Genomic DNA, 26,253 nt, shown 5'->3' on the forward strand with positions numbered 1-26,253 from the left:
GAACAGGGTGACCCAGGGTCTGCACCAAAAGGCAGAATCCCTAGGGGCTGGAGGTGGGCTGGTGTATTTATAGTTTTATAAATCTGTCATTTGATCCTTTCAATGACCCTATGAGAGATGTTGAAAATATTATTTCCATTCTGTACAGGTAAAAATTTGAGGTGAGAAACTTTAAACAATTTGCTGTTTCCACACTTTGTGTTGACACTGTAATTAAAATCCAAAGTTCTTTTCTGATGTACCAAGGGATTTTTTTATATCAAAGTCAGTACTTCATTAAATACTTTTATACTTTTTAGTATTCTAATCATATCTGTGATGTTTTACTGTGCAAGATTAGTTAATACAAATATTTCAGGCTGATGTCATACAAACTTTAAAGCATACATCCAAAATAGTATCTTTGGGTGTACTGGCCTACTTCAGCAAAATAGTTTATTCGAATCAACAATGTCCAAGGCATCTATTAAACTTGCAAGTTCTTGAGTCCTACTATAGAACTACTGTTAGATCAATTAAACCCTGCAGCTTTCTTTTTAACCTCACATAAAGTTCAAATTTTTCTAGCTTTATTTACTATTTCTCAGCTTTTAAAAAAAAACAAAACAAACAAACAAAAAAAAAAAAAACCAAACACATTTCACCTAAAATTCTTGCCTAGTATTTTAGCAGGTAGTTACTATAAGGTATAAATTCTGAAAAATACTTTGCTCTTTCCCAACTTACTGCTACAGTTTTAACTATCTTCCCCAATTATTTTTACAAAGTCTGTAAGTTCTTAAAGAAACTCAAATACAGGGACTATGAAAATGGCTGAGGCCAAAACCACTTCCTAATCTTCCTGAGGATCATAATCTGGTTCCCACGTCCTCAATTGGGTACCTTATAACTGCCTGTAACTCCAAATTCAAGGAATTTAATACTTTCCTCTGGACTCCACAGACACCTTCATGCACATGACAGAGATACACATTAAGTAAAATTTTAAAAGGAAAAGCTTAACAATTAAGTTTTCAGTAACCATCCTCCTAATATGCCTTTGCACTTAATCTGTATTAACTCAATTGTGTTATGCTATAGAAAAGTGGTACCTGGCAAACAGCACATACTTCATGTTTGCTAGGTGAAAAACTACTAGCATTTGAATACAAGGTATTCTTTGCAATATTCAAAAAAGTTTCAATATGGTATAAATCTCCACTTTTAAATAGGTAATTTTATGCTAAAGTATTTTAGAGGTTTTATACTAAATACTTCTTGATATTTTTGCCATTGAAAGAGGGCTACTGACATGTGTATAGATATTCTTCAAGGTAATTGAAATTCATTGATATCTTAGAAAATATTATTAGTTATGACTACTTTAGTCTTATATCAGAAAAGTATCTAATGAAAGTTTCAAACAAAAAAATCCCATAATGACTGTGATTATAAGAAATTTAAAGTGTTGCTACATGGGAGTGTAAAAGGACATGGTACACAAGATATGAATAACTTCATAGTATTTCATTTGATAAGTATATTTAAAATTCATTTCTTCAAAAGACAGTATTTTAATTACATTCAAATTATATCCACTCTACCAACAAACCCATCATTTATTTACAAGACTAGATATTACAAAACAAGGAACATTTAAACAAGTTTTATTTCTTTAAAAGTTCTTCCAAATTTAGAATCCTAAAAACCTCTACATATATACCTTTAAAAAGTATACATTATCAGGAAAATTTTAAGTTCCAAAAGAAATGTAATACACATACAATGAAGCATAATTCACTTTGGTTCAGTTTTACAGGTATGTCTCAAAGTATATGAATGAGTGGATTAGTGTTTATACACATATATGCATTCATATATCATATATATATGTGTATATATATGTATATATAACAATTTCTAATACAGGCAAAAGTTACAGCTGTATCTTAAAGCAATACATCAATACATTTTCTCAGAGAAAGTAGAAGAGTTCTCAAGACTTCATGCCAATCCATGATTTTTCACATCTTTGCTCTCAAATACTAAACCAGACATTTGTTTTCTTTTCACCTTTAAGTTAAATTCATTTTCACATGCTATGACAAGTACTATCAAGCCTGCTCTATTTAGAGCTTAGTAACAAAGACATGTCTGATGTTTTGTTCTGTACTTCTACTTTAACTTCAAAGAGTCTCAAAAAAAAACCTGTATCCAATGGTGGTAAAGACATCAAAGAAAGTCACTCTGCGATGTTAAAGAAACATAAGACTTAGCATTAACACAGACTTAGAAAAATAAATGCCCCATTTACATAAAACAGGTGAGAGAAAAAGAATAAAAAATAAATGAAAAAAAAAAAAACATAAAGAATCATGGGTTGTGTGAGCTTTAGTTTCAAAGATATACAACAACCAAGCTATCAATAACCACTGTACATTAAAACTTGTATGAATTTCCATAAATTTTAGTTATTTTAAATTGGGTTTCTGTAGCAAAACAAAGAGGTCATAATAGTAATAGTTATGTGAAGGTTGCTTCATGGGAAAAAAAAGAATGGATATGTTGTATGTAAGGTCAAAAGAGACAGGATTAGGAATGAAATTAAGCACTGATCTCATCAAAAGTAGAGAGAAATTACCTTTCTTCAGATTTTATCTCATTCTGTAATCAGAGAAAAATAGCACTCCTTCTGTTTTCTTTACTGTTTTCTTTTTACTTTTCTGTTTTCTCAGGTTAAAAATAACAATGAATAGCCCTTATGTATACTAGTTCTGTAAGAGATAATTCAAAATTTTTAGTGTGTTGGTTGTTTTTAAATGATAAACCTAAGAGCTGACTCTTCCAGAATGGTTGTTACATGTACTGATATATTTATGCCTTTCCTGAATTAAAAAGTCACCAGTAGTGCTAGAGAGATGGCTCAGTCATTAAAGGATAGGCTCACAACCAAAAAGTCAACAATAAGAATTTGGCATCTCAGGCAGTGGTGGCTGCAAGCCTTTAATTCCAGCACTCAGGAGGCAGAAGCAGGCAGATATCTGTGAGTTCGAGGTCAGCCTGGTCTTACAGAGCTAGTTCCTAGATAGTTGTGGCCACATAAAGAAAGAAACCCTGCCTGGACAAAATAAAAAGAAACAAATTTGGCATCAACAGTCATTAACTGGATATTTTAAAGAAATGTTTACATTCAAATTAAATTAAGTGCTATTGTATCAAATACCAAAATTGCTATTTTGTTCATCTGAAACAGATAATTAACAAACATTATATATTAATTTCCTAAAAACCACTACAAAAATTTAAATTATCTTTTCCTCTATATGAAGATGATGATTCTGAAGGAATACTCTATGCTACAAACCCACTCATGGCATACAACACTTCATCAAGGTTTTTAGAAAATCAGTGCACTCTGTAGCTACAACAGACATAATGCTCTTCCACAGCCAGGAGTTCTGAAAAAGTTAAAAAAAAAAAAAAAAACAGGTAAATAATCTGAAAGTTATTCTAAAAATAACAAATACTGGGAGTAGTGCTCAAACCAAATATTGTATGACCTGAATGTCAATCAGATGTAGTTTTTTCTCCCAATGGAAGACGTTCCCACAACTGGAGCAACTGTTCCCCAACCTGAGGTTCTAGCTCCTAGATAAGTCAAAAGAGAAAATAAACATTAAAAAAAATCTGGGCTGATTTTTTTTTTTTAATCAGTAAAAATATATGCAGACAAAAAGGCAAAAAAAACACTTTAAATTTCACCTTTATAAAGTCAGATCTGCTAATATTAAATGGTAAATACTATTTCTAATTCTCTGCTTTTATAGAGTCAACACTTAAATGTAGAATTCTACTTAATGTGAAAATCTCACACTTTTTGTAATGAACTGGCAAAAGATTTCCATGTAATCTTTGAATTCTGTCTAGATGGAAACAATAAATTTTATTTGAAATGGAGATTCAACAAGAACACTCAATTTGAACTTCTAAAGGTTTGAAACCTAGAATATTAAGACATTTTGAGGCTTTCTCCCCAAAATAAAACATCTTAAGTGACTGCTTAATCTTACCTTAGAAATTATTCAACTCTAAATCAAAATAAATTATCAGAAAATGAATAAAAAAAAAAAAAGGCCACAGGTTTTGTTTTTTGGTTTTTGTTGTTGTTGTTGTTGTTTTGTTTTTTTGTCCTCCTGTGGCATGTATGATATCCCTAAAGAGTACATAGAAAGAACTCAACTCTTTCCCAGGGTGGTTTGAAGTAAGCCACAATGCTTCAAATAAGTTGTTTGAATCTAATTCTGATAAAGCTAACAGTAGAATAAGCTTCCTTGCATGTAAACTGGGACCAAGAGTTCATGGTACTGTTGATAAGAACAAATTCCATGACGCAGCCAGCATAGCATTTTGGCACTATTTGTTAATTCTCATCATGCTACCAGTTTAAATGTACAAGAGCAGTATCAAAAGAGCAAAGGAGTCTGAAATAAAGCAAGCTACTAAACTATGAAAATATTTATATAATGTTCTTAAACAACAAGGAAGCTGACAGTACTGTCAGTTTGAGACTTCAGTCCGATGACAGCAGGATGGTAATCTGTTTGGTCACATGTGTCATTAGACAACAAAAGGCCCAAGAAGTGACTTATGAAAGATTTCATACAACAAGAAACAAAATTTAACAAAATGTTTAGAGAATATATAAGACATTTGGAAGCAAGCACACCTTTATGTTTTTATATACCTAAATCACATTGCTCATGTACATAATGGTATCTACAATGTATATTTACACATTTCCCCTTTGAGCAGTAATAACAACAGCAACAACAAAAAACAAAATCAAAAGAAAAAAATGTAAGATGCTTGTATATACCTGCCCGTCTCTGCTTATCTGTACTTTCTTGTTGTCATTCCAAGGATTGAGCAAATGGTGTGCAAACTGAAAGGGAAGGCTTTCTTTGCGTATCCACTCCACTTTAAATACTCCACCTAGTCCAGCTGACCCCCAGTCCTGGCTCTTCTCCCTTCCTATTTCAGAAGACATCCTAGAAAATCCCTGTATAAAAATGAGGGAAAAGAATGGAAGCAGAGATAATATTAAAATGTCTATATTTATCTGATAGGGTTAATTATAATTTTTAAAGAATTTTAAAGAAAAGATCCAATATTAAAATAATAAAAACTTATCCAGAACCATTAAGAGCTGCTTTATCAAATCTTGGAAGATAAACAAACTCTAGCCTAATGTAATTGCAAATATTAACTGTTTATAATATATCAACAGTTACAAGTCAACATTGTTATATAAAAATACAATAAGCAAACCTTTAATTTTTATTTATGAATACCATAACTATGAGATAATTTAATAGTTTGCAAGTTCAGATATACATAAATTAAAATTAATGTTAAGAAACTGTCTCAGAGATAGCTCTGAGACAGAGATGGCTCAGTGGTGAAGAGCACTAGCTGTTCTTCTGGAGAACCTGGGATCTATTCCCAGTACCCACATAGTGGCTCATGACACCTGTAACTCCATTTCCAGGGGATCTGACTCCCTCCTCTTCTGATCTCCATAGGTACGCATGCAAGTGGTATACAGACTGATGTACAGGCAAAAACTAATTAAAACAAACTATTTCAATTTTTTCTAAAAAGAATCATCATCATTTTGTTGTCCATATAAACATTTTACAAAGGCAAAGGTTCTTGCATTTAATCCACTAACAGATCCAAAGTTTCTGTCAGAAGGAAGAACTACTTATCTGAAAACATCCTAGTGAGTCAAGGTAAAGAGGTTCTATAGCCCCCTTGCAGAAATATGAAACAGACCTCACCACCAGTCCCACTATAGAAAATTTTATTGGACCCAAACACAATGGAAAGCTAGGCTTTGGTTTTGATTTTTCTCTGATCTTGAAAGTGTAACCTACAGGCAAAACAAAGCCCATTTTATTGATTCAGGATGGCTCACCTGGAAATGTCCAGATCCTTGAACAGAAAATACCAAGTAGACCATGCTGCTCTCCCAAAATGCTCGATTTAGCTTCCGCTCATTACTAGGGGTTGTAGACCAGATACCCTTCTGTTGAGAAATTTCAAGGTTTCTCAGATTGCTACTCTTCATTATGAAGTAACGTATAGGCATGTTTGGTCTTGGTGAAGGAGATTTTGAGCCCTATGAAAGAATGCATAAGTTCTTTAAGGGTAATTTGACCTTTCAAAGACAGTAGGCTCTCATAAATAACATCTTGATAAACAAATAAATCTTACCAAATCCAACAAGTGCAAATTAAACCTTTTCATGGCTTAATCAAAAAGCCAAAAAGAAGCACTTATTTCCAAAGCATCTAAAGTGCACTCTAACAAGAAAGTAACTTTATACTTAAAATGACTTTTCATAAAATGTTTTATGAAACTTCCAATTCCGAAAACAAAACAACAGTTATTCCAATTTACTGTCTTAAGACAATTTTAAGATGGCAAAACGGAACAGTCAGGTAATCTCACTGACTTATAGAGATGAAAGCTTAGGCACTATAGTGACTAGAATGGGTACAGCAATGTAAAAAGGACTTGCACAAAGAGTTCAAAAAAAAAAAAAAAAACTGCAGAAGAATCCCCAAAAGTGAGTGGCTAGCCACAGACCTTATCAATAAACAGGTCAGACAAAATGTGCTAAGAGTAACCAAAGACTAGAAGGAAATATCTAAATATTTCCTTCTAATAGCACACTAAATATCTCACACATCTCACAGTGGTGGGAATACTTGGAATGCTCAGCCAGAGCAGATACCTTGTAATACACAGTGCACTTGCCCTTAGAAGACTCAAACTCTAGTACTAGAAAGAAACTAGTAACAAAGTAAAAACTCAGAACCTACTGTAGCACTTCTTTTAATCAAACCTGGAAAGGGACTAAACTGGCAAGGTGGTTCAACAACTTAAAGTGCTTACCAAGAAAACACGATAACTTAAGTTTGATCCCTGGAAGAAGAAAACTGACTCCTGAAAGTTTCTGACCTCCATACAGTTGCCTTTGCATATGATTACACACATGCACAAGCATGCACATGCACACACACACACATACAAATAATTTTTTAAAAGTTAAAAAAGTATTAAACTAATTGTTAACCTAGGTAGTAGAAGACAATCTAGCACTATTTAAAGGAACACACACACATAGAAACACACAAAAATCGAGCAAACAAATTTATAAGAAATACAAAGAAAATAAAGGATAGGATCTATAACCAGGAAAAAACAATCAATACAAGCAGCCTCACATAGCAGGTTTCAGACACAGTAGACAAGAATGGTAAACTACCTATTAAAAATTGTGGGAATGATGTTTTATAAGATAAAGGAAAACATGAATACCATAAAAAGCTTTATTTTTAAATAGCAGGTGATATTAAAGACACAGGGGGAACCTTGAGACATAAAATAACTGCAAATAATGACATTACAAAAAATGAATGGTTTACCCTCTCAAAATAAAGATATCATTGAATGAAGAGTGTAGAGAGAACATCTTGTGTCTCTATGAATGTGGCATCTGTCAATAATTACCGGATGGCCTATGGCTTAAGTAGGAAATAAGAGGTGTAATATCTAGGAGGCAGAAAGAATTCTGGGATAGTACCAGATGCAGAAGATTTGCCCCAGAAGATGTGATGAGACAGATTGAACACAAGTACCTGAACACAAGTAACCAGCCACAAGGCAGAATGTAAATTAAAATAAATGTGTTATTTTACATTATGATCTAATAAGAGCCGAGTCTAGCTATATGGCCAAGGTATTTTAAATATATTTTGAGCCTTATTTCTGGGAGCATGGGGATGAAACGAATAATGACCAAATTTCCACAGAAGAGATAGCAATAGAATAGAATTACCTAAAATGAAGGCAAGAGGGAGAAAGGATTAGAAAGAAAATAAAAAAGAACTATGAAATACTGAGTGATCTTATATACACATACACAGATATAGATACACACATTGATACAAAGCAAGAACTCCAGAAAAGAGGAAGAAAGGGTAGATATGAGAAATAGTGTGAAGAAATAGTAGACTAAGATTTAAAAAAGGAAATTACTAATAAAGAAATTGAAAAAGAGAATCATAGGAAGCAATATCAAAATCCAGATTTTCAAAGACAATGATTAAAAAAAATTCTAAACACAGATAAAGGAAAAAACATACACTAAGAAATGAAAATGACAGTAAACCTTCCATCAATAGTTCCTGAGTTCTGAACACTTATCCTTTACACCCACAATTAAAGGTAGTGCTCACCCCATATCAAAGAAACTTTTTGCATCAGCCAGAGGCTTTTGTAGAAATCCACAACTGGTCAAAATGCAAAGAATTACTACCTGTGGGAGTCACAGCCCCAAATGGTGTGTGTGTGTGTGTGTGTGTGTGTGTGTGTGTGTGTGTGTATACATACATATATATATATATGTATACACACATACACACACATATATATATACATATATGTATATATATGTATACACACACACACACAATGCAACCCCTCTTGCAGGATTTTTGATCACACAGTGAACCCCAAGATTGTGTTATTTACTAGGGGAAAAAAACTTTATAGTTATAGCCGAACTCTCACAAGAACAGGGAGAAAAGAGAGACTACTGAAGAGAGACCAGTGCAGAAAGAAAGGAGGCAGTTTTACGAGGACAGTTGTACAGAGACAAATTGCAGAAAGAGAACAAGTTAGACACAGGAGAAGACAGAATAAGCCAGAGAATAAGAAAAAGCCAGAAGATCAGAACAGATTGCTAGAGTTAGTTTGAGGCCAAGCAGAGCAATTCAGGAGAAACTGAGAGAAGCCAGATTGAATCAGTAAAGTTTGGAGAGGAGTTTGAGCCAGAACAGCTGAGTTGAACCAGCCAGCCAGAGGTCATAAAGAACTACAAAGGGTGAGCTTATTCACCAGTAAGCCTTCAGATGACAATTAAGCAGAAGAATAAAATACTTTAACAAACCCCTATAACTAAAGCTCAGGGAACATCACTGAAGAAGGGGCAGAAATATTTTAAGAGCAACAGGGGACCAGTATAGCTAGTTTTGGCTACTTTGTGGGTTCTTTTTCCTTTTACCCTTCTCTACCCCTGTTTTCCACCCTATCATCTCGCTAATATGAGGAAGGAGAGAAAAAAAAAGTTAGAGGGGAAAGGGGGCAACTTTCCTGGTGACTAGGGGTTGAGTTCCTTGAGCAAGCTTGATTTTCACTGTCAGGATATCTAATTTCTTCTTTTTGTTTCTTCGCACACAACTACTTGACAAACCATAACAAACCACAACCAACAGCATCCAACCACCAATTGGCCAACCAGCCCCTTCTATTAAGGTTTTAGCATTTATATATTCTCTGAAAAGTCCCGATAATTCCAAACATCACACAGTACCTTGAACTGGCATGACCATGCCCCTGATAAAGCACTAAGCAAATCATAGCCACATGCTGTGAAGCAACCAGATATCCCCATACCTGGGATTAAAACAAAAACATATTCCCATATTTCAGTGTTTTTACAAACTAAAACTCTCAATACAGACCAAGGTGCCTGCTGCTAGATATTGTCTTATAGACATGATAGAGACTCTACTACAACCTTGAAATCTCAACAATATGGTTACTTAACCAAGACCTGAATAAAGAAAGTACAAGCTGACATGACTATGTGGAAGGGGGGTAATTTTGCAAGGCCTTGTCTCTAGATAGAGTGCTACAGGCAATCAATGGCTGCTTAATAAAAAAAAAAAAAAAAAAAAAAAAAAAAGATCAGTTTTGACATGGATAAAGCCCCTGATAGGTTATCCAATCCCATGTGGGTCAACTCTACCATAATATGGTATGTATATGTAGGTATATGTGTAACAATAATTACAGAAGAAGAAACCATGAATGTGAGGAGTGGTGTTGCCATAGGAGTTGTAGAAGTGGAGAGTTTGAGGGGTAAAATATGTGAAATTCCCAAAAATAATTAAATTTCAAAATGTCTTTACTAGTGAATTCTACCACAAGCATAAGGAGAAAATAATACCAATTCTGTTGTAAGAGATTTTTGTTGTCTGTGTTGTTCATGAGGGCTACTATTCAGTACTCTTTTTTTTTTTCTTGTAGAGTTGTAAACTCTTGTAGAGTCTTTAAAAAGGTGTAATGGTTTGGATAAAAATGAGCCTCATAGACTCATATATCTGAGTGCCTAGTCACAAGTTGGTAGACTGTATGAGAAGGGTTAGCTGTATTAGAAGGTGTAGCCTTATTGACAGAAATGTGTCACTGGGGATGAACTCTCAGGTTTCAAAAAACCCAACCAACCAAACAAACAAAAAACATGCCAGACCCAGTTTCTCTCTCTTTTCAAGCTACCTTTGGTTCAGGATATAATGTTCTCAGCTACTACCCAGTACCATGCCTGCCTGCCACCATGTAATAGAGCGAATCTTCTGAAACTGTAAGTCCCTGATTAAATGGTTTCTTGTTTAAGAGTTGCCTTGGTCATGATGTCTCTTCACATCAGAACAGTTAACTAGGCATTCAAAAATATGAACCTGTGGGCATCATTCTCATTCTAACTATTACGCATGGTTGCAAACCTCCACAAAAGTAACAAAAGGAAAAAAAAAGTCCTGAATAATATCCCCTATGAACAACATTTATAGCAACAATCCCTTACAACAGAAAATTTGAATCAACAAAATCAAATCTAGCAATATATAAAAAGGCTAGCATGCATGAATTACTATGGTGGTTGGAATAAAATGGCCTCCATAGGCTCATGTATTTGAATGCTTGGTCATTAGGAAGTGATGGTACCTGACAGGGATTAGAAAGTGTAGTCTTGTTGGAGCAGGTGTGGATTTACTGGATGTGGGCTTTGGGATTTCAAAAGCTCAAGCCAGGCCCAGTATCTGTCTGCCATTTGGGGACTTAGATATATAATTCTTAGCTACCATGTCTCCCTGCTTTCACTATGCTCTCCACCATAATAGACTAATCCTTTGAACTGTAAGAAAGCCCCAAATAAATGTTTTCTTTTTTTATAAGAGTTGCCGTGGTCAGGGTGCCTCTTTACAGCAATAGAACACTTATGACAAATAAAAAATGTTGAAAAATGAGCAAAAATCTACCATCTACAGACAAATGATTCAGATAGAACATGTAGAAAGAACATTGAATATAATTCTGACTCATAATCTAAACCAAGAAACTAGATCCAAAAGAAAATGTTAACAGTTATAGTACATCAAATGGTGAAACTTAAATGTTTTCCTGCTAAGATCAAGGCAATGTTACTTTTCTCAGTACTTACACAACATTCTATTATAGGCCCTAGCTAGAGAAATAAAGGAAGAATAAATAAACAGAAATCAGAATGAAAAAAAATAGAAAACAAAAAGTATTGGACAGTCTACCAACTAGTGACCAGGCATTCAAATATATAAGCCTATGAGGGTCATTCTTATTCAAACCATAATAACTGGTTTCAAAACTACAAAAGTAACATAAGAAAAAAAGAGTACTGAATAATACATGAATAACATAAACAACACTGACAACAAAAATCAATATTACATTTATCAACAGAAGTCATGAAACAGGCAAGAAGATACAGTCACAGCTATTCAGGAAAAAAGGTGGCAGGTCAGAAAAGAAAGAGTAACTGACTATAAGTCTCATAGTCTACATATTCAAGTCAGTGTATGACTGATAAAAGAAAAATAATTATCAATGAGTTGATAATTGAATAAAAAGTTGAGTTGAATAAAAAGATCAGATATTTATGATCAAAATATAACATATTTGCCAAAGTAATTTAAGATGAGAGTGATCTTTTTGGAAAATGAAGCGAGAATAATTGTATAAATAATACTAAAAAACCCCTCCCATCCTTGTCATATGAATTAACTTGAAACAGTATCACGTATCTAAATGTAAGAGCTCTAATTGCAAAATTCCTAGAAGAAATTAGAATATTTTTGTTACATTAGATTATCCAGAAATTCCTCAGAACACAAAATACACAAATCATAAGAGGAAAAAAAAACCTGGGGGAAAAGATTTAATTAAAACTAGAAAGAGATGAGCATAACACATGACTTTAACCCCAATACTGATCTGTGTGAGATCAAGGACAGCCTTGGTCTAATAGCAAGCTGAAGGCCAGCCAGGACTACACAGTGAGACTCTGTCTCCAAACACACAAACAATGCTATAAATAGCCAATCTTCAAAAGAAGGTTACAGAAGCAAATTGTAGGTTAGAAAAGAAAAGCTGCAAAGCACACTAAAACAAATATTCCAGATATATAGAAAGTTCTTATAACTTAATTAAAAAGATAACCAATAAAGACAGCATAAAATTAACAAAAATTTAAATAGATAATTCATCAACAGCTATAAGAGAATGGCATGTGAACATGACAAGAGATGCTGACCATCATTACACACCTGGAAAACGCAGAATGATTTAATTGCAAAATAAAAAGGGTGGTCAATATGGAACAAAGTAAATACTTATAGATTGTTGCAATAAATGTTAATTAGTTCAGGCATTTTGAAAAGCAGTGAAGGACTTTCTTATAAAGTTAAACATGCATTTACTATACAACCTACAGCCCATTTCTAGGTATTCAATCTCGTTTAAAAAAAAAAAACTCTATATACAAAGGCTGCACTCAACTATTATGGCACCTTTAGTAAAAATACAAACTAAAATAACTTGAAAATCCACATCAACTGATAAAATGGGTAAAAGAAATAAAAAAAAAAAAAACTACAAAAACAAAAACAAAAAAACCTGAAACATGTCCAGATAATGGAATACTACTCAGAGTAAAATGTCATTGTTACATTCAACAGTATAGATGAATTTCAAAGCACTTTACTAAGTAAAATAAACTAGGCAGAAAAGCACAATTTCACTTACTAGATATTTAAGAAAACGAGTAGTGATTACTGGAGTACTGAGGTAATAGAAATGTTGGAATCAACTATGGTATCTATACACAGTTATATACATTTGCCAAAATCCCTAAGTTGGTTAAAGTGATAATTTTTCCATTACATATATTTACTTGTGTGTGTGTGAGGAGGGTATACTCATATCATAGCACATTCATGTAGAAGTAGAAAGACAACCTGTGGGACTCCCTTTTCTCACTTCACCATCAGGTCCCAGGAATCAAACTCAAGTCACAAGGATTGTCAGAAAACACTTTCACCTACTGAACCATCTCAATAGCCCATAAACTAGTAAGATTTTTTGAACAAAGTGTATCTTAGAAAAGGAGTTTAAAATACGCCCCCCACACACACACAAAATAAAACCTAAGAATATAAATGTACTTTCTTCTTATTTACCAAGTGTTCAGCACACATTGTTCATCAAAACACAACTAAGGCGCTCACAATCATGCTCTTACTGCTATACCAGTACCAGGAGTAAGAAGAAACACATGTTAACATGTGAAACCATTCACATCCTAAGTTTTAAAAGACAGTTTCCAATTCCATATAAAAATGTTCAGTCTTCTACATTTTGTTATTATTTATGTGTTTAAAATAATCATTGAACCACAGAAAACACTTGAAAGAATTACAAAACAAAATTAATATCAAGGTAGTATTCTTGTTTTATCTAAAACCTTCTAGAGATATAAAGAAGAAAAAATAGGCTGCATAGTTATATACCATCAATAAATAATCAGTTAGATTAAAATATAGCGTTAGTATTTAGAACACAGGCCAGTTACAAAGGTGCACAGCTTATAATTCTGTATAACTACATTTGTGAAATATGCTGTAAACATGCTCCTTATTACAGACTGTAGCTGCCCTACCTTTCCTGAGGATGGAGGAGAGGGGCTAGCACAAGGACTTGGATAACTGCTGCTGTCTGTGGATTTCACAGATGACTGATCAGACCTGTCATCAGTGCTCCGTTTAGGATGTAAAATTCCTCTATCTTTATACTTCTGAGGTGGATGTAAGGCTGGAGATGGAGATTTCATCAGTACTCTTGAGCAAGAAGAAGCACAGGTCAGTTATATATATAAGTTTATAATAAGTTTATATATATATAAGTTTATAATACAAAGAGAATGCTATTTCCATTCAAAATCCCAATGACATATAATCTATGAAACACTTAGAACGAACAAATTAAAAATGGGCTAGGTGTGTAATTGCCTAATGTCCTAGGTTTGATCCCAGGCATCAACGAGTAAATAAATTAATATATAAATAAATTCAGAAATAAGAAAGAGTTGAGATGTGGAAAGGCAGCTCAGTTAGTAAAGTGCTTATTGTATCATCGTGGTTTGAATGTAAACCATCATTGTTGGCTCTTACATTTGACCACTGGTACCTAGCGAGTAATCCTGTTCAGGAACAGCTGGAGCCTTACTGGAAAAAGTAAGCCACCAGAGGCAAGCTCTAAGGTTTTATTGTTCTTTGATGAAATATGAGTAGCTAACTTTCTGTTCCTGTTTCCATGCCTGCCATGCCTTTCCTCCCTCTTGTCATGTCTTCTCCACCAGGATGGGCAAGCTGCCTTTTGTCAGCTATTTTATCAATATTTTGTTAAGTATTTTGTCACTTATCAATATTCTGTCAAGTATTTTATCATGGCAACATAAAAGAAACTGATAAACCATGCAATCATGAGGACCTGAATTCTATCTCTGGTAAAAAAAGATAGAAAGCTGAGTTCAATGGCACGTCTATAATCTCAGAACTAGGCTGCCAAAGAGAAGCAAATCCCTGGATCTTGCTCCCCAGCTAACCAAATACGTGAGGTCTAAGTTCACTGAGACAACTTGTCTCAAAAATGAAGGTGGAAAGCTACTAAGGAAGACATCCAATTTCAATTTTTGACATTTGTGTGTGCATGCATTCATTCACACACACACACACACACACACACACACACACAATCCCACAGCCCCCCGAGCCCCCCAAATCCCCACAGACTATATGGTACATTTAAAATCTGAAGTAAATAACATTTTAAAAAATCAGAAATGGTATTGTATAAAACACAACTAAAAATGATACTGTGCTAACATAGGAAGACTACTGGACTAGAGCAGACAGAAATCTACATATTAGAACAGTACTGTAGTAGCATATATATCTAGCATATAATGCTGCATATGTCTCTGAACTTTAAATTATTAAATTAAAAGGCTATTTTAATTGTTTTTTTTTATATTACAAGTTTACATGGAAAAATTACATTTGGTAATTGCTATGGTTTGAATGTTATATAAAAGTAATGAGTTGAATATTTTGAAAAAATAAATAAAAGGTTATATTAGAGGAACCCTGAGATTCTTCTAAACTTCTATAAGTATCATAAATATATCATTTAAGATTTTTTTTAATTTTTAAAAAATGTATAGTATGTACTCTGTGGTACAATCAGACGGTATATTCTGGTTACATTGTAAGGTTTCTAATACCAACTAAAAACACTCTTGCGAAAACAAGGGATATAATCAAACCATGAAAGTTAACTATTAATTCACAGAGAATAAACAGAGTATAAGAGTGAATGATGTAATCTGGAAAAAGGCAAGCCCAATATGCTGAGCATCTCACAGTAGCACTGTGTAACGCGCGCCCCCAAAATCCCTTTTCGCCCGCGAATAAGGACAGGAGGCGATACGGGTTTACTGCCACGAGGAACTTTTTACTACCGCACACGATAAAGCGGAAAGACCCAAGAAACCGGAAGAGGGTCCCTTAAATACACCCTAGAGTGACGTATTCACTTCTGAATGGCTGCTTGCTCACTACCCAGTATTACGCCTCGGGATAGGCCAGTGGTTTGGCGCTCTTTCTGCCTAGCAGCTGCGCAGAATGATTGTTTATTGCTGGGGAAACATGTGGCCAGCGCCATGTTGGAAAAACGCACGTGTGCAGCCACAGCGGCTCACTACATCTCTCCCTGTTTAAATTATTAATATGAAACAGCCTTTTGCCTATTAAATGTAGTACCAAATAAGATTCGAACTCAAACCCGATCAAGCAAACTCCATCTTGGGGGAATAAGCGATCAAGAGCTTATAGCCCGAAGAATTTTTCCTTACCCTTCCAGGTGCCATGGAAACGAGTCCTCTGGGTGCATGGGCTAAGGAAATATAAAGAGAATTGACACCCATCCCTGTGCAATGGAGTATATATATAGCTCCCAGGAGTGTAAGGGCTGTCAACCTATTATCTGGTATCACAATTATTTAGGCAAGAGCTGACTGGACATAAGCACGCGCAGCCTTGGGGCAAGCATCCTCCCTGAAATTTGATGATCTAGGCTAGAAATAGCCTATGACAGAGACATTCTCAGTCTATGCACCCCAAGAGCTCGGCTCATTTGCACTGGGTAGATGAGAAGTCTTGTCCAGTCAGCTCTTGCCTAAATAATTGTGATACCAGATAATAGGTTGACAGCCCTTGCACTCCTGGGAGCTATATATATACTCCATTGCACAGGGATGGGTGTCAATTCTCTTTATATTTCCTTAGCCCATGCACCCAGAGGACTCGTTTCCATGGCACCTGGAAGGGTAAGGAAAAATTCTTCGGGCTATAAGCTCTTGATCGCTTATTCCCCCAAGATGGAGTTTGCTTGATCGGGTTTGAGTTCGAATCTTATTTGGTACTACATTTAATAGGCAAAAGGCTGTTTCATATTAATAATTTAAACAGGGAGAGATGTAGTGAGCCGCTGTGGCTGCACACGTGCGTTTTTCCAACATGGCGCTGGCCACATGTTTCCCCAGCAATAAACAATCATTCTGCGCAGCTGCTAGGCAGAAAGAGCGCCAAACCACTGGCCTATCCCGAGGCGTAATACTGGGTAGTGAGCAAGCAGCCATTCAGAAGTGAATACGTCACTCTAGGGTGTATTTAAGGGACCCTCTTCCGGTTTCTTGGGTCTTTCCGCTTTATCGTGTGCGGTAGTAAAAAGTTCCTCGTGGCAGTAAACCCGTATCGCCTCCTGTCCTTATTCGCGGGCGAAAAGGGATTTTGGGGGCGCGCGTTACAGCACTGAACTAGACTTTTCCAAAAGGTAAGAGGAATGCTCTATATGTCAATATATTAAAAACAAAAACAAAACCCTTAACACCCTACCCAATATAAACCCTGAGTTTAAATGCACAATTTCTGGCAAGTGGGAAAATTGTAGTTTTGCTAGAATAAAGAAAATATATTATGTGTTTTCTTCTCCGCTGTCCTCACATGGAGTTGGCGTGCAGTGTATCACTAGGCAGCATGCTCTTCAGTAGGAATGCTGGCTAGTAATACTGACAGTAGGTAGCAGTGCAGGGCAACTGCTCTTTAAACAGTACTGCCAGCTAGGTGTCTAGGAAAAAATGTCATCTGATACATGTCCACTAAGATGGATAAGTTTAGAATTTGCTATCTTCTAAAGAGACATTAAATTTATGAATTCTGGTAATGCAACATTTTCAGTTTTATCCTGAATGACTAGCCTTTTATTAAATCATAAGCATCTGCTTAAAATCATTTATATTCCTTTAGTACTTATAAGAAATATCTTTAATAAACTCCATTTTCTTGTGGTCTTTAACATACACTATGTTATATGTGATTATGAAATAATATAAATAGTTCCCTGTCTTGGAGAAAATGTACCCATCTAAAAAAATTGCAGATTTACCTTTCTGCAGTAGTAGATCCATCAGCAAACTCAGTGTCAGCTGAACTTTTCCTACTATTATTGGATCTCCAAGATGAAGCCAAAGGAAGTTCTTCTGAAGACATGGGTCTTGGCCTCTGGCCAATTCCAGATGGTTGCTGTAAACCTGCAGACTGTTCTTCAGTGCTTAAAACAGCTATAATTGCTCGTATGGTAGCTTCATCTACTTGAGACCAAGGTTTAGATGGCGCTCTCATTCGGCGTAAAAACAAGCTATGCCACTTCTGTCTCAGCTGTAGCAATAAACTGGCAGCCTATAATCAATTCAAATACAAGCAAAATGTGTATCACATATGTAAGAAGTTTCTTTATATTAGTTATGGTCTAAAACTGTCTCTAATGAACTACCTTACACTCAATATACTTTTCTACTCGTTTCATTCATTCTGTTGCATAAGTGAAAATGTTAGCCATCGTATTCTAGGCACTACTGATGCAGAAGGAAACAAACCAGCAAATACAGGAGACAGTAACTGCTGAGGTAGTATGTGTGGTTAATCCTGAAAAAGCACTAAGTATGGTAAAGAAGGAAAGATGCACTTAGCCTACTCATACCATCTACAGGCCATCCAAATGGTGATGGCCAGGAGGCAAACAGATGCATAAAAAGGTCTCATATAGAGATAGACTTGAGAGTCATAATTGCTGACAGTTCTAACACAGAGAAATAAAGTTACAGGAATTGTGCAGAGTGAGAGTGAAGAAAAGAGTAAGGCATACAAAGTAGAAAATTTAGAGCACAAGCACTTAAAATGTACAGAAATGACTACAAAGGCAGAAGAATGAAAAAGGATTGACCATTTAAGACAGAAAATTTAGAGCAGGATTGAAGAGAAAAAAAATAAAGAGGGCAGGACAAAAAGGAGTCAGTGCACAGCAGCAGCAAGAATGAGAGCAAGATTATCAAAGACAGAGCAGTGTGTAACATGGAAGGCATGGTGGTCTTTGGCGAATGCAGTTTGATTGATGTGAATGGGAATGAGATTGCAGTATGCTCACATGATGAATACATGAACAAATAGGGCAATGGTTAAAAGAGTTAACCTACCCAGTGCTGACCACTCAGTTTGGTTGCCCCCCAAAATGAACAGAGAATGATTATTAAAAAAAAAACCTACAATAACAAAAGGCTATGTCAAGAAAATCTTATATATAAATAACAAAAATGTTATCTCTCCCAATTCAGTTATGAAAACAGAAAAAGAATGAACTCACATTTTTCTCCAGAAAAGGTAAAAATAAATGCTGTTCTGTATTCAATACTCAATATTTTATATCCAGAAATACTAAAATATTGCTACTATAGCTTAGATGGTTTTGATTCCTCTAAAAGTTCACAATGAAACAATCAACAGTACTGGAAGATGAGACCTTCAGAAACAACAATGGCTAGAAACACTTCTAAGACGTTTGAGAGATGGAGTCCATCTCCTTTGCCCTTCAGCTTTCCATCATGGAAGGACACACTAATCTTCACTACTGAGGGCACAGGGTGTAAGTGTCATCTGGTAAAAGGAGGAACTCTCACCAGCACCCTGATCTTAGACTGAAAAATTTCTGTTTGTTAAAAATTACCCAAATTATAGAAGCACAAATGGAACAAGATAATAGCCACGCATAGATACAGGGCCACATCTATGTTGTTTTGCATCCTCTGACAGAAGAAAAACATGATGTGACAGAGAATGTATAAGGGAGTTTATGAAAATTGAAAACCAAGCCATAGGTAATTTTTAATATTAAAGTACCAATATTGAGGATACAAATTTTAATACGCTATTTCAATTCATATTAGCTAAAAGAAATTTATGTCTTATTACAAAGTACTTTACCTCTGGCTCTAATTTGAAGTTAAGCCATTCATCAAGTTTCAAAGCAGCCAAATTGGCAGTGGTTCTGTCTTCCATCTCACTGTCACTGCTGTCGTTGGGAATGCCGTCCGCTGTCATAACACAGGAAAAATTAACCACTTTATCTAATACTACAAAATGGCAGAGAGCAGCAGATCAGATACTTCTTATAGTCTAACAGCTCATGTGGGAAGTTCATCTAATCAAACAGAATATAAACTTAATTTAAATATATAAAATACGAGCCAACAAGATGTCTCAGCACTGCACAAGCCTTACTTGATGCCCAGAACCCATGGAGGAAGAAAAGAAGAGACTCCAAAAACATGCTCGATCTTTACACAGTTACCAAGAGGTAATGGTGAATTTAATACAGGATACAGATAAATATAGCATACTGAACTTTCTGAAAAAAAAAAAAAAACATTAACTAAAATGAAAAAAGAAGCTGTTGCATTCAAAAAGAAATACAAGACAACTACTGAATTTTAAAAACAGGGACAATTATCAAAGAGTATTTTAGCAGTATAAGGGTAGGAAAGCATTACAGGTAGGTCTTTCACTAACATACTAACTTTATTGGTAAACAAAAATACTAAATGAGGGTACAGTGTAAGTGCAATTGATAGTTACGTTGAAGAAGATATAGATATACCCAAAGCTTCAAGATTCCAAATTTAGGAGGTATCTTTAAACATTCTAGAAAATGATACATAAGTAGTATTTAATTAGTAGTATAGATAAAGGAAAAACACTCCCAAAAGGGGAGGGAAGTACTTTAATGCAAATCTACCTCACTGAGAAAAATAATCTTAAGAACTAAATTACAGAAAACAAAAACAATATTCATCACTGCAACAGAAGAATTACGTTTCTCAGCTCTGAAAGTAATAGTATAAGATTAATCGATTTGAATTTACAGTAATCTAAACAACTTAAAATGTGGTAGAAAAGAATAAAAGTTTTAAAGCTATAAAGCCATTTTCCCAGGTTAGCAGGATTAATATTGTGAAATGCCTATACTATTAAAAGCAATCTATAGATTCAATATAATCTCTATCAAAATTTCAAAAGACATTCTTCACAGAGCTAAACTAAAAAGAATCCTAAAATTAATATGGAAATATATACACATACAAACAAAACAAACCAGCCAAAGATGAATAGCAAAGCAGCTTTAAGCAGAAAGAACACAGCTGAAGATCTCAACATTATTCAAAATCAAACTATATTACGAAGTCATGGTGTTAAAGGCAGCATGGTACTCACACAAACACTGACACATAGCAGACAACTAATGGGTGACCATAGATAGATGACCCAGAGATAAAGCCAAACAGCTCCACAGCAGCACCTAACTTTTGACAAAGGTAACAACAACAACAAAGAAACAAACAACCCCCCCCAAACCCCACAGAAAAAAATAAAACCTTTGCAACAAATAGTATTTACAAACTTGGTATCTACTTGAAGAATGAAATTAGATATGCATCTCTCACTCTGCATAAAAATCAACTTAAACTAGATCAAAGACCTTAAAACAAAAACCACTTAGAATGCTAAAGAAAATCACAGGGGAAACACTTCAAGACATATGCCAAATTCTTGAACAGAATCCCCATTAGCACAGGAAAAAGGCCTCAGCAACTGACAAATGTGATTACATAAAAAGTTTCTACATGGCAAAACTTGTATCAAAACTAACAGACAGCCTTCAGAAGGGCTTAATTTCTAAAATAATTAATTTCTGAAATAAATAACTATAAAATTAAGCAAAAAACCAAACTCCTGCCAATCAATATTGGTCAATGATCTTAACAAAGTTCTCAAAAGAAGCAACATAAACATGTGCTAGTTCCTTCTGGTCCACAACTTAGCCCAGAGCAGAGGCAGTGCTCCAGACCCCCTCCCACACCCAGAGACAGCTTCACTCCCAGGAGGTCAATAAAACCAGGCTCACAAGTGAGACACTCACCCAGCCCCTCCTGGTCCCAACACAAGGCTTAATTGGGACCCCCCACAGGGCAGTCATTAGAAGTTTCTCAAACAAAAAAGCCTAGGGTTAGATGATTTTAGTACAGAATTCTATCAGACTTTCCAAGAAGACTTAATACCAATATTTCTCAAACTATTCCACAACATAGAAACAGAAAGAATACTACCTAATTCATTCTATGAAGCCACAGTTACGTAAATCACACAAAGACAAAACAAAGAAAGAGAACTTCAGATCAATTTCGCTTATGAGTATCAATGCAAAATTACTCAATAAAATTCTAGCAAACAGAGCCCAAGAATACATCAAAACCATCAATCACAATTAAGTAGGCGTCATCCCAGGGTGGCAGGTATGGTTCAATATACAGAAATCCATCAATGTAATCCACTATATAAACAAGCTCAAAGGAAAAAAAAATCACAGAATCATCTCATTAGATTCTGGAAAAAAAAAAAAACCTTTGACAAAATATAACACAAAAAGTCTTGAAAAGATCAGGAATTCAAGGCACATACCTAAACATAATAAAAGCAATACACAGTAAACCAACAGCCAAATCAAATTAAATAGAGAGAAACTTGAAGTACTCCCACTAAAATCAGAGACAAGACAAGGCTGTCCACTCTCTCCCTATTTATTCAATATAGTACTAGAAGTTCTAGCTAGAGTAATAAGACAACAAACAGAGGTCAAAAGGATACAAATTGGAAAGGAAGAAGTCAAGGTATTACTATTTACAGATGATATAATAGTATATACATAAGCGGCCCTAAAAATCACCAGTCTACAGATTCAATGCAATCCCCATCAAAATTCAGTTCTTCACAGAAATAGAAAGAATTCTCAACTTCATCTGGAATAGCAAAACAACAACACCCCCAGGATAGCAAAAACAATTCTCAACAATAAAAGCACTTCTGGGGGAATCACCATCCCTGACTTTAAGCTGTACTACAGAGCAATAGTGATAAAAATGGTATGGTAGTAGTCCAGAGACAGACAAATCAATGGAATAGAATTGAAGACCCAGAAATAAACCAACACATCTATGGTCACGATCTTTGACAAAGAAGCCAAAGTCATACAGTAGGAAAAAAAGAAATCATCTTCAACAAGTAGTGTTGGTCTAACTTGCTGTTTGCATGTAGAAGAATGCAAATTGGCCCATATTTATCACCCTGCACAAAGCTCAAGTCAAATGCATCAAGGACCTCAACTTAAAACCAGATACACTAAATCTAATAGAAGAGAAAGTGGAAAATAGCCTTGAATGCATGGTCACAGGGGAAAACTTCCTGAACAGAACATCAATGGCTCAGGCTCTAAGATCAATAACTGACAAATGGGAACGTCATAAAACTGAAAAGTTTCTCTAAGGCAAAGGACACTGTCAATAGGACAAAAACAGCAACCCAGAGATTAAGAAAAGATCTAACCCTACATCCAACAGAGGGTTAATATCCAAAATAAACAACTCTCTAAGACGTTAGACTTGAGAGAACTAAATAACCCTATGAAAAAATGGGGTACAGAGCTAAACCAAGACTTCTCAACCAAGGAATCTTGAATGGCTGAGAAACACCTAGAAATGTTCAACATCCATAGTCATCAGGGAAATGCAAATCAAAACAACCAAATCAAAACAGAATGGCTAAGATCAAAAGCTCAGACAACACTATATATTGGCAAGGATGTGGAGAAAGAGGAACACTTCTTCATTGCTGGTAGGACTGAAAGCTGGAAAATCCTCTGAAATCAATCTGGCGGTTTCCCAGGAAATTTGAAATAGTTCTACCTAAAAACCCAGCTATACCACTACTGAGCATATACCCAAAAGATGCTCCAACATATAACAAGGACACGTGCTCTACTATGTTCATAGCAGCCTTATTTATAATAGCCAGAAGCTGGAAACAACCCAGATGTCCCTCAATGGAAGAATGGCTACAGAAAATGTGGTACATTTTCACAATGGAATACTACTAAACTATTAAAAACGATGATTTCACGAACTTTGTAGGCAAATGGATGAAACTAGAAAATGTCATACTGAGTGAGGTAACCCATACTCAAAAGCACATATATAGTATGTACTCACTAATAAGTAGATATCAGCCCCAAAGCTCAGAATACCCAGGATACAACTCACAGACAGTATGAAGCTCAACAAGAAGGAAGGCCAAAGTGTGGATGCTTGCTTCAAACTCACTTAGGAGGAGGAACAAAATAATCATGGGAGGCAGAGGGAGGGAGGGAGGGAGAGACCTGGAAGGAGAGGGGAGTGGGGAGGAAAAACAGGGGGAGGGGGCAGGACCAGGTATGGGAAGAGACAGGAGAGAAGTCCAGAGGGCCAGGAGAACAAATAAATATAAGTAGCAGTGGGGGTGGGGAACTCAGGGAACCACTAGCTAGGGGTTCAAGAGGCTCCTAGGACCCAACGGGGATGACCTTAGCTGAAACACACAACAGTGGGAAGACAGAACCTGAAAAGACCACCTACAATAGGTAGACACAGCTCTCAGTGGAGGGATGGGGCCACTCACCCATCTAAAAATTTTTAACCCAGAATTGTCCCTGTCTAAAGGAAATGCAGGGTCAAAAATAGAGCAGATGCTGAAAGGAAAGGCCATCCATGCAATTCATTCCATCCACAGACACCAAACCCCAACATTATTGCTGATGCCAAGATTTGCTCGCAGACAGGAGCCTGGTATAGGTCATCTTCTGAGAGGCTCTGCCAGAACCTAAGACAAATACAGATACTCACAGACAACCACTGGACTGAGCCCAGGAACCCCAATGGGAAGAGTTAGGGGAAGGAATGAAGGAGATGAAGGGGACTGTAACCCCATAGGAAGAACAACAGTAACTGGACCCCTCAGAGCTTCTAGGGACTAGACCATCAACCAAAGAGCATACATGGGCGGGTCATGGCTCCCTCTACATATTTAGTAGAAGACTGCCTTAGCTGTTATTAGTGGGAGGTGGGGAGCTTGGTCCTGTGGAGGCTTGATACCCCAGAGAAGGGGGATGCTAGAGGGATGAGGTGGGAGTGGGTGGCTGATGGGGGAGTACCTTCTTAGAGGCAAAGGGGAGTTGTAGGGGTTGGGGGGTTCTTGGAGGGGAAACTGGGAAGGAAGATAACATTTAAAATGTAAACAAATAAAATAACTTAAAAAACAAAACAAGCACTTTTAACACTTTAGAAAGTAACATCTATCCACCAAAAAAATGCAAATCAAAACTACACTGAGATTCTATTTCATCCTTGTCAGAATGGCCAACATCAAACAAAAGAAAAAAAGACAAAAACAAAAACCAAAGACAAAAAATGCTGGCAAGGTTGGATAAAAAGAGACCTCATCTAGTAAAGCCACTGTGGAAATCAGTGTGTGGGCATCTCAAAAAAGCTAATACAGAACTAGGGGTTCTGCCCAGCTATACCAACCATATGTATATAACCAAAAGTTCCTTGTATCCTACTGTAGAGATGTGTTAATCTATTCTTTTCGCAAGTGCAAGGAGGTGAAATCAGCTTAGATGTTCATCAATACATCAATGAAAATGTGGTATATTTTCATAAATACAATGGAAAGTGCTCTACCATACAGAAACATGAAAAATCCACACAACTGGAAAACATGTTAAGCAAGGTAAATCCAGACTCAGATATTAGCCTCTAACTATGCAGACCCTATCCTCTGTTAAATATGTATATCTAGATGATAGTGAATATGGACAGAGGCCAGGAAACTAGAACAGAGCCTATTTGACTGGGAGAAAAAAGAAAAGAGCCTTCATGTAGAGGAAAGACATGCAACAGAAGGGAAGGGAAACCTGTGGTCAAAGGGTATTGAGAGGAAGGAGGCAGAGAAACAAGAGTGATTCTAGCACTGCACAGAATCAACTAAGCATGTATAAAATCCCATTTTGGAATCCTATAAGCTAATTTATACAATAAAGTAGTAATAAAAAAATTTAAAATATAATACAACTTTTATAGAAAAATAGCAGTATCTAAATTAAGTAAATATGTAAAAGATGAAATAAACAATTCAATAAGAAATAAATGACTGTAAGGAGATTTATCTCTTGAAAAGAACAGAACCAAAAGTGCAAAGGAAATCTTTAATTTTTAAAGATTTAATGTAAAAAAAAAAAACCCAAAACTAACTAACTAACTAACTAACTAAATAAATAAATAAATAAATAAATAAATAAATACAGAGCCATTACTCTGGATGGCCTGGATATAAGGAAGAGCTTTTTACATGTTTTTGTAAGTAACTGCTTAATTAAACCAATTAAAATTGCTTAATTTTAAACCAAGGAAATTATTGAATAAATGAAAAGAAGGAATGATGGCAATGAACCAAAACTCCCACCATAGCTACTCTCTTAGGAGTTACCTGCCATAATATTTTGGGGGTTGGGAGCTGAAATGGTACCTCACTGTGTAGCCCTGACTAGAACTCACTGTGTAAACCAGACTGGCTTTAAATTTACAAACCCCCTGATGCCTCTGCCACCCGAGGGTCAGAATTACAAGGGTGTATTACTATATGGGTTCCTGTCATGTCAATTCTACTCTCTCCATGAAACTCAATCTCCTCTGAGGCCATCTGTCACTGACACTGCTCTTGACAAGAAAACTGATAA

At 35.6% G+C, this 26,253-nt stretch overlaps 1 protein-coding gene across 2 annotated transcripts in view; it reads right to left on the minus strand.

Moving 5' to 3' along the window:
- Positions 1–1,499: 1,499 nt before the first annotated feature.
- Positions 1,500–26,253, minus strand: part of Ythdc2 (YTH N6-methyladenosine RNA binding protein C2) — a 69,367-nt gene continuing 44,613 nt past the window's right edge. Inside the window, exons 24-30 of one of the 2 annotated variants that reach the window (XM_034518500.2) lie at positions 19,578–19,687; positions 17,707–17,999; positions 13,862–14,039; positions 5,957–6,160; positions 4,856–5,038; positions 3,540–3,627; positions 1,500–3,437 (exon numbers count right to left, since the gene is read on the minus strand). In XM_034518500.2, coding sequence (XP_034374391.1) covers positions 3,547–3,627; positions 4,856–5,038; positions 5,957–6,160; positions 13,862–14,039; positions 17,707–17,999; positions 19,578–19,687 — 1,049 coding nt within the window. In that variant the 3' untranslated portion in view covers positions 1,500–3,437; positions 3,540–3,546. The remainder of the gene's footprint in view (positions 3,438–3,539; positions 3,628–4,855; positions 5,039–5,956; positions 6,161–13,861; positions 14,040–17,706; positions 18,000–19,577; positions 19,688–26,253) is intronic. The other variant, XM_076912698.1, reaches the window with a different exon arrangement.

The sequence above is a fragment of the Arvicanthis niloticus genome, chromosome 14, assembly GCF_011762505.2.
Source record: "Arvicanthis niloticus isolate mArvNil1 chromosome 14, mArvNil1.pat.X, whole genome shotgun sequence".
Lineage (NCBI taxonomy): Eukaryota > Metazoa > Chordata > Mammalia > Rodentia > Muridae > Arvicanthis > Arvicanthis niloticus.